Source organism: Talpa europaea (genome assembly GCF_964194135.1).
Source record: "Talpa europaea genome assembly, chromosome: 9".
In the NCBI taxonomy this organism is placed as follows: Eukaryota; Metazoa; Chordata; class Mammalia; order Eulipotyphla; family Talpidae; genus Talpa; species Talpa europaea.
In genome coordinates, this window is record NC_140076.1 from 8,255,667 (window position 1) to 8,265,437 (window position 9,771).

The following is a 9,771-nucleotide window of genomic DNA, read 5'->3' on the forward strand; positions in this document are numbered from 1 at the left end:
CCTCTTGGGAGCCTGCCGGTACGAGGGAACAGAGCTCCTCCAATTTAGGAGGTCTGCAGTACTGAACGGATGGTGCGACCAAAAGTACCCAGCAGGTCTCCCATGTTCATTTAAGCCACCCATTGGCATCTGGCGAAGGGGAAACTGCCCTGCCTCAGGTTGATCCTTCCTGCCAAAATGGGTGCCGAGTCTAGTGTGGGGAGGAGATGCCATTTTAGTGTCCTCCCCAGAAGGCAGTGAAGGCTGTGCAGCCTCAGGGGTCTGCACAGGAGGGGCTTTGTCACTTGGAAGAGGATTTTGTCCTGATGTATTTAAAGTATTTAAAATATGATGCTCCTCCTCTTCTAACTCTGCTCGCTGGCTGTCCTCATGGAAAGGGGAAGGTCTATCCTTTCTCTGCACCATTAGCCTAGCCTTCGCCTCCGCCATATCTAATTTATGGAGGGCGGCCTGCATCTGGTCCTGCATACCTTTAAAAGCTGACTCAAAAGTCCGATTTTGTTGTTGCACTTGAGACAGCATGCTTTGATAAGCTGACTCAAAAACGTTACGATTTTCATCCCTTATACTCTTAATCGTTAAATCAAAAGCCTGATTTTGTTGTTGTATGGCCACGTTAAAAGCCTGAATTTGTTGTTGCATGGCTATGTTAAGAGCCTGAATGTGTTGTTGCACATTCTCAGTATGTGAAGTAGAACTTCTACCTCTCACAGAAACAAGAATGTAGCAAATTGCGCTTACACATATTACCAAAAAACCACCCAGAAGCACAGTCTGTAAAGGGATGGCTTGTAAACCACCCATGTATGTATACAATAGTAAAATCACGTGCCATACACCAGGCTTCATCAAATTATTTATATTAATGAAACTGGTGGTGATATTTAATGGAAGAAGACTACTCAAATTCAAGGCCGGAAGGAAACTGAAAGAACTCAGGCTAGGGATGAAACTGTATAGGCTCATGGTTGAGGCCATATTTGAGTCAAAACGCACCCACAAGGGCTGTACGCACAGGGAAAAAAACAGACTTTTCAGGACTAGAGACAAATATTATGCTGCTAGTCCTGCAGAACTAGTGCGCTTATGGTGACCAACGCAAGGAATGTTACTTTGGGCTGGTCAACCGCGGGTGTAACTTGGAAACCACGCTGGGCGCCAAACTGTTGTAGAGCAACCCCGATACAAAACGGGGTGCCTGACTGTGGGTCCTCACCCGCGCGCTTAAAAGGACTTATCAATGCTCTACTGCAGGCACACGTGAAAGGTTCATAAAAGGTTTATTGACAAGGGAAGGGGAAAGGAGGAAATGTCCAGCTCTGGGAGAAAAGTGGGAGACAAAGTTTTAAATGAGTCCTACCCGATCCGCCGATCAGGAATCCCAAAATGGCGCTCTGAGAGCTGGCCGCCAGCCAGGAGCCGTGAAGCCAGGAGGCGAGCGATCGCGAGCCAGAGAGCCCAAGGCCCACGTGTTTGGTTTTTTTATATCCAACCTGGCTGCCCAACTCCACCCTCAGGTCCCAGCCACCCTCCCTTGGTGGTGATGGGATTTGTCTTTCCCAGAGTCTTGATGGCTTTAGTCTGGAGTGGGGGTGGAGTCCACAAAGCCCGTATGGGATTAACTCAGGACATCACTTCCCCCTAACACCTTGACAGTACACTGGTTGTGTATTATAGTTTTGCAAGTGATGGGGTTTAGTGTGTGGGGTTCTTGGGTCCCTCTGAGAAAGATTTTAGCAGATATCCCCATTCATCAGCACACGGCAAGTTTATTGAGGAGAGGAAAGAAAAGAAAAACAAAAGGGGCCTGCATAGACACAGATGGGCAGTCTTTTTCTTTTTCTTTTTTTTTTAAAGAGGCATGTATTTTTATTTATTCATTTGTTTGTTTGTTTATACAAGCACTGGGTACAGTCAGAAGATGCGGGAGGGTGAGAGAATTCACCAGAGCCAGAGCGGGGAGCAGAGCAGGCAGAAGGACCGAAGTACACTGCTGAGGGGAGCAGCGGGCGGCAGGAGAGGTCTGCGCGCCATGTGAGACCCTCCTCCGGTGGTCGGGGAGCAGCCGGGGATCGAACCGGCTTCGCAGAGGCTGCGGGCAGCTTCGCAACCCAGCGCTCAACCGCTGCACCACCGGGGAGGCCCACATATGGGCAGTCTTAAAGAACAAAAACTGCATTTTGCCAGGGCAAGCAGTGGTCTTTTATAATGTTCTTCGATGGAATTATTATGGAAAGTACCCCTTTGGGGTCAGATTGGGTTGGTCTTCTAAGACTGGTATTCCTCTCTGGCCCCACCTCTGGCTGATGATCTTTTCTGACCCCACCTTAGATTCCTGGAAATTTCCATAGTCAGGTTTAGCCCAAGATTCATTAATCACTCTGCCCCCATCTCTGGTGTCTGTCCTTGTGAGACCTTCCATCCTAAACTTTTCTACTCTAAGATTCCATCAGATATATCTCATGATTTTCCGTTCATCAGTTGAGAGACATTTGAGTTGGTGGGGACGAGTCATCCTGATTCTGGACACCTGAAGTGACTGCCTCTGCTGTTTGCTTTCCAGATTCCTGAAACTGTTACAGGAATGTGGTTGGCCTGACTGTGGATTCTCACCCGCATGCTTAAAAGGGACTTATAATGAGACTCAACTGCAGGTACACACAAAAAGGGTGATAAAGGTTTTATTTACAAAAAGGGGAAATGAAAAAATGAGTAACTCAGGAAGAAAGCAAGAGATAAATTAGTGAAAGCGTCCTACCAATTTTGCTGAGCTGGAACCCCAGTAGCATGCTGAAAGCCAGTGAAAAAACAACAGTGAAAATAAACCAAGCCTGGCTGCTTACCTCCACCCTCAGTTCCCTGCAATCCTCCCTTCGGTGGCGATGACATTATGGGATTTGTAGTCCTTGGTGTCTTGGATCTTGCTGTCCTTAACTCTTATGCCACCAGGGAGGCCCCCTGTACTAAGTTTTAAGTTAACATAGTCGCTGATTCTGGGGATCGGGCCTGGAATCATTGGGGGACCATTATTCTGCTATGTCAAATATCTGACCCCTCCAAGGGCTTGGATAGACATTTTTCAATAGGCCCCCCTCAGGCCTCTCTTCAGGCAGGTATGGGAGCCAGAGGCCAATCAAGGCCTGTGAGCTGGGGACGTCTATTATCATTACTTAAGGAATGCAGATAGCTTTTCTGGAGAGCTGTGAAGGCCCAGAAGGCCAGAAGAAGCTGCAGTTCTTGCCCAAATTGCCTGCCCCTCCTCCCCTAATCAAAGAAGAGATTGTTTTATCCTAAGTTTCAGTCCTTTTCCTAACTGAGTAGCACTCATTGCTTTCTCTTCCGTTTATGATCTAGAAGAATAGAATTTGAGGGGATCTCACCCAGTTCCAGGTTTATCAGTAAACATGTTATCTTTATCAGAAAATCTCATCTTTCCTTTGAAAATAAGAGTGAAGCCACCCTTCCTTTTTTTGGCCACCCCCCTTTTTGTCTGCTAGTCTCCCCCTCTTCTCTTGATACCTCAGTTTCCAAAATGCAGGATAAATAATCCTGGATAAATAATCCTAACCCACTCCATTCTTTAGAATTTGCAATCTTGTAAATTCTCTATATATGTTATTAAATTTATTGCTTTTCCTTTGCTAACCTGTCTGATGCTGTTTTTTGATTACTCATGGAGAAGGATGAAGAGCTTTCAGCCTTTCTTACTTATTTATAGAGGTAATATTGTTTCCATTTAATGTATCAATACCAATTTTCCTTTTAATGCATAGTTCTTTTTTTTTTTTTTAAAGATTTATTTATTTATTTATTTATACAAGCACTGGGTACAGTCACAAGTGTGGGAGGGTGAGACAATTCACCAGAGACGGAGCGGGGAGCAGAGCAGGCAAAAGGACCGAAGGACACTGCTGAGGGGAGCAGCGGGCGGCAGGAGAGGTCTGCGCGCCATGCGGGACCCTCCTCCGGGGGCCAGGGAGCAGCCGGGGATCGAACCGGCGCTGCAGAGGCTGCGGGCAGCCTCGCAACCCAGCGCTCAACCGCTGCGCCACGGGGAGGCCCTGTATTGTTTTCTTATTAAAGTTTTTTTCCATTAAAGTCTCATATGTTTTGTGTTAATGCGGCGGATGGCAAAACCCATTTAGACTAGGCAGGTTTGCAGGGTTTGGGTTGCCCCTCTTCCTGTCCTATAACAGATTTGGCGCCCTGCCCCTCTCCCTGTCCTATAACAAAAGCACAACCTTTTATGAACAGTAAGCACGTCCTCACCAAACACCAAAGTCAGGATATCTTTTAATAAGATTACAATCTAAACCCCCACCCTTTGCCCAGCAGGAAGGTGGGAGGCTTGAATAGACAAGGGAAATTAATAAGGTTGCTATGGGAACCAGGCCAAAAGGCTGATCATTTTGACCATGAATTCGGAAGCAGGGTCAGGACACATTCTGTGTCAAAGGTCAACGCCCAAGACCAGACATCCCAGTACGAACTGGCCCAAACTGACTCCCGACTCATGAAAAGCTCCCTGAAATCAGAATATAAAAAGGAACCTCAACCCCTTCTTCGTGCCCAGACCTCTCCTGTCTCACCCACCTTTTCTCTTAGCAAAGTATATTTCAGTAAATCCGCCTTTTCTGTTCTCCACTCTGTCTCTGGTGAATTCTTTCACCCCTGTGCCTCTGGCCTACACCCCGATTTCTCCCACAACAACCAACATCTGCTGGTACCAGAATCCAGAACCAGGAGAAATAAATTTTGGTTAAGGCCCCCAGTCTCTGGCAGCCTGGACAGACTAAGAGTGTGCTGGGTAAGTAGTGATCCATGAATGCTCACGTAGGAATAAAAAGCAAATAGTGATGTAGGCAGGCAATGACTACGGTTTGGGAGACTGAGATCTGGCTGGAAGTTTCCAAGGCCTATCCCAAGTCAGGAAGCAGCTGGAGATGGAAGAAATAGCTTGCCTGGTAGATCTGCCTTCCAGCATTTACTTCACAACAATCCTGTTGACATAACCCGATTGCTTGATCAAAGAATCCCCTAACTGCCCCAGGCCAGTTCCTGTGGCTGCCTTGGAATTCGCTCAGCAGGTCCGGATCCGGTAAAGAGAGAAGATCTGGTGCTTGGGTGGGGAGCAGATCCTGGAGGGGGTGGCTGAGGACCACACTCCCTGCCGGAGTGAGGCCAGGTACTGAGGCTGCAGCAGGTCCCCTCTGAAGACCCCAGGGACGGGAGAGCCAGCCCCAAAGTCATGGACCTTGAGACAGATCTGGGGACCAGCTCAGGTAAGAGGCAGTGGAGGGTCTCAGCCCTGCAGAAAGACTGGCTGAGGGGAGCTGGGGGGATGGGTCAGAGGGCAGACACCCTCCCCCAGAACTACCTCAAGCGAGGGGTGGGCTTCATTCATTTCCTGTTTTAACCAAGGACCAGAACATAGCTTCCCTATAAACCTGTGTCTGGCTAGGAGCACGTAATGAGGACAAGGGACTGGTTCATTATCTGGGGAACCCAATAAATTCCTTTAGTAAGAGCACAGACTTTGGATTCAGACAGACCCACTGTGGCCCTTGCTTTATTGATAAACCTATTGGCTGGTCCCAGGCTTCTCCCTGTGCTGCATCCTGAACTGGGTAGGGAGGGTTACAGGAGTGAGATGGAACAGGATCCCCAGGGTGGATGGGAACCGGGTGATGAGGATGCCTTGTAAGGCTGTGCACAACATTCCAAGAGGGGGGGGAGAGTACAGGGCTCCCTAAGGATCACCAACACTTGCGCTAGCTGAGCCTCACTTTCCTCACCTGTTAAGGCGGCCGGGGCTTTCCTCTTGGAGGACCTCACTGCTCACAGAAGCCAGTACCCCACAAGCCTGTTGGAAATGCAGTCTCAGCCTCCCACCCCAGACCCAGAATTTGCACGTTAACTCGATGCCCAGATAATGACATGTGCAGTAGAGAAGCTCGGAGACCTGGGCTCGGTTCCCCTAGAGGGCTGGCAGCTGGTCCTGAGGGAAGCCCACCTTATGGGCCTCCTTGGTGGCCTAGGGGTTAAGTTTCAGCACTGTCACCACTGTGGCCTGAGTTCATGCCAGGCCAAGGAGCTGACCCACATGTTGCAGCAGACCTCTCCTGGGTCTCCTTTCTGTAGTGGTGATGAAGAGCTGGACACAGTCAAATTGGGGGTACTGGCAAAGTAGCCTCACATAGAAGAACTGGGGTGTAGGCCAGAGATGCATGCAGTGAGAAGATTTACCAGAGACAGAGAGGGGAGCAGAACAGATGGATCTACTGAAATACACTGCTAAGGGGAGCAGCGGGAGAGACAAAAAAGGTCTGCTGTGCCCTGTGGGTCAGCTCCCTCGCCAGGGATCAAACTTAGGCCGTAGTGGTGATAGTCCTGAGAGTAATCCCTAGACCACCAGGGACGCCCTCTTCAATTTAAATGTAATATACTATCCAGTCTTCATCTTTGTATTTGCACAGCCAAGCACAATGGTTGACACAGAACTAACCCTATGTCTGCTATTTGGTGAAAATTAAATGAGGATTTTATGAAGTCCACACACTAAAACATAAACTTTTGACTTCCCAGTAAACTCTGACATAATTTCCTTCCTTGCCTTTTGTGACACTATTTTTTCCTTACTTTTCTAGCACCTACACCTCCATCACAATCTTTTCCTAGTTGACTTCTCCTGCTAGCTCTGTCCTCAACCTTCTTATCTGCTCATGATACAAGTTCTCTTTGGGTGTTATCCAATTTTCCCCTTTATCCGAATAAACAAAGACCCCCGGATTTGCTCATTGGCCTTCAAACACAACATATATTTTAGCTTACCTTTTAGTCTAAAATCCCTTCTCTCTCTCTCTCTTTTTTTTTTTTTAAAGATTTATTTAAAAGAACCGGGGTACAGGCCAGATGCGCGGGAGGGTGAGAGGATTCGCCAGAGAGAGAGGGGGGAACAGAACAGGCAGACTGACGAAATACACTGCTGAGGGGAGCAGCGGGCAAGACAGGAGAGGTCTGCTTCACCATGTGGGATTCTCGCCAGCCTGCCAGGCCCGCCAGGATCTAACCCATGCTGCAGAGGCTGTGGACTGCTTCACAGCATGACGCTCAACCGCCTGCTGCCACCAGGGGAGGCCCTCTTCTTTTTTTGTGTTGACAAATCCCTTCCTACTCTTGACTCCAGCTCCTTTGCAGAGCTCTCCCACAGCCACAGACTCCAAGACATTATCAGCCTTTGGTTGGTTCCTCTTAGATCTCTTACTATTGCAGCACCAACCAGGCAGAGGCCTGGGGCCTTTTCACTACACTTCTTCTCTTGGTGATGTGATGACTTCAAATCTCTCCTCCACGCCATAGCCAGCTCCAACACCTGTGACCTTTTCCTTCCTTCCAGGTGGGAGGCTGGCCCGCCATCCGAAGGCCATCCCCAGGGCTCACCTGACTTTTATGATCGACTGTTCTCGTGGGAAACAGCTCTCCCTGCTAGCACCCCCAGTGCCGCCCCCAGCCCTGAGCCCCTGTCTAGGACCTGCCCACCCTCCAATGAAGACATACATCTTGTTCTGTGGGGAAAGCCAGCCCCATCGGGCCCACGAGGCCCCCCTGCATGGAGGACACTGTGCCCAGGCCCCGGGCGCCCTGCCAGCCTTCCAGGGGACTGTGGCTCCGGCTTCGACTCCCGTCAGCCCCCTCTGCCCCCAGGAGGCTCCGGGAGCCAAGGGGAGTCCCTTGAAGACTGTGAGATATTCTGCTTGGGGGACAGTCAAGGGCTCCCTCAAAGGACTCCTCTCTTCCTGTGTCTGTGGGCAGGCGGATTAACTGGAAAGGCCTGACCTTGGTGGAGGTGTCGGGGGCCAGTCAGTCTGCCCAGGCTGCCGCTCCCAGAGCCCACTCCCTCTTCACAGGCACAAAGCATCCTTTCTGCCAGAGCCCAGCAAAGCTCATTAGATCCACAGACACGCACCTGAAGCAAACACGGTCTCCACACCCACAGCGCCCTGCTTCCTTCTTCCTCCTCACCACGCTCAGCGGCAGGCTCCCCCACATGGAGAATAATCCTCCCCTCGGCACATTCCAGTGGCACATCTTCCACATCCCAGGCCCTGCAGCTGCAGGAGAGACACCACAGCTTCTTGGAACTCACGTTCTTGGGGAGGGGGAAGGTCAGACGGGTACCCGGATAAATAAAGATGGTTCGGGAAACCACGAAATGATGGCTGTGTGGGAACACGGGTGTGCATGTGTGATACAGACACCAGGAACCACATCATACCAACTTCACAGGCTGTGCCGAGGCCTTTAAAGTTTATTCTGAGATGGGGACTGGTGGAAATTGCGAGGAGAGAGTGAATGACTTTAACTTTGGAAAGAATTCCTCTCGCTCTGAGAGACCACAGAAGGCAGGGGAGGAACTTACGAGGCTGAGGCTTAGTCCAGGCAAAGGGCAGTGATGATTTGGACTCGGGGTGGTGACAGTGTCACCGGGATGACCTATACCCACCCACCCCCAGGAAAGCTGGTGTAGCCACCCTGCTCCAGCGGGAATTTGAGACCCTCCAGGGAAGGGCGAAGTCTGGCTGCACACCTAGGTTTTCACCAGCAGGTGTCGCCCTATCACCAGCCCGAGAGCCTGGGCTCTGGCAAGGGATGGGGAGCAGGGGGGCGGGGAGGGGAGGGGAGGGAGGGCAGGTTGTCTGCTCACCTGTTGAGCACAGGGCCAGAACCAGGGGATTGGCCACCTAGTGGGGCCCATGTTTTCAGAAATCCAACTTTCATTCTAACTCACACCACTTTCATCTGAATAACGAGCGTTTATGGCACGCACCGATCAAAAGGACACCAGGATTAAATCAGTGGCACAGGCGTCTGTCACGTCCTCAGTAACAGGAGTGAGATTATGATGACTGACCAGGTATTTCGTGGCACCACACGCCATCTCAATTCATCTCACACCAGGCCCCAGAGGTGGGTATAGGTTTTCCTGTCATTTTAAAGATGAGGAAACCAAGGCACAGAGGGATGCAGGACACCAGCAAGCAAGAGGCAAAGTCCAAACCCAAGCAGCAGCCTGAGGGCAAAGCTGGCTCACTGGGCCCAGCCCTGGGCCTGGCAGTGTGAATGGCAGAGAGCAGCCCTCACCAGAGCGGGCACATAGGCGGAGGACTGAGAGAAAGTTCCAGAAACCAAATGCTCTGTGAAATGGGATAATGATGGTGGCAAACATTTGGTATGATGCCCTCTGGGCCAGGCACTGAGCTAAGCTCTCAAGAGAACAGCTCATGTGTGGAGATTTCTGGACCTACTAAACATAGAGCTTCCATATGATCCAGCAATTCCACTCCTAGGTATTTATCCAAAGGACACAGAAACATCCATTCCAAAGAACACCTGCACCCCTATGTTTATAGCAGCACTGTTTACAATAGCTAAGCTTTGGAAACAGCCCAAATGCCCAAAAATAGATGACTGGATCAAGAAGATGTGGTCCATATACACCATGGAATATTACTCAGCATTCAAAAAGGATAAACACATGCCATTTGCAGCAACATGGATGGCGCTGGAAGGGATCATGCTCAGCGAAATAAGCCAGAAAGAAAAAGAAAAATACCGGATGGTCTCATTCATAGCAGGAATCTAGAAAACTTAAATAAGGGACCAGGAAAAAGAATAACTATAAGAAAGTGAAAATCAAAATCAACAAACAACTATGAAACAGAGACACTTTTTGGGGGGTGGGGGGTGGGAGGGGAGGGATTGGGGTCAGAA

The 9,771-nt window shown here is 49.8% G+C and overlaps 1 protein-coding gene across 1 annotated transcript; it reads left to right on the top strand.

The window, feature by feature from the left end:
- Positions 1-5,212: 5,212 nt before the first annotated feature.
- On the top strand, positions 5,213-7,821 carry SRARP (steroid receptor associated and regulated protein; the record flags this gene model as incomplete). The annotated part of the gene is made up of 2 exons (XM_084244249.1): positions 5,213-5,282; positions 7,397-7,821. The coding sequence occupies exons 1-2, from the start codon at positions 5,249-5,251 to the stop codon at positions 7,819-7,821; spliced, it is 459 nt and encodes a 152-aa protein (XP_084100375.1). The 5' UTR covers positions 5,213-5,248.
- Positions 7,822-9,771: the final 1,950 nt, after the last annotated feature.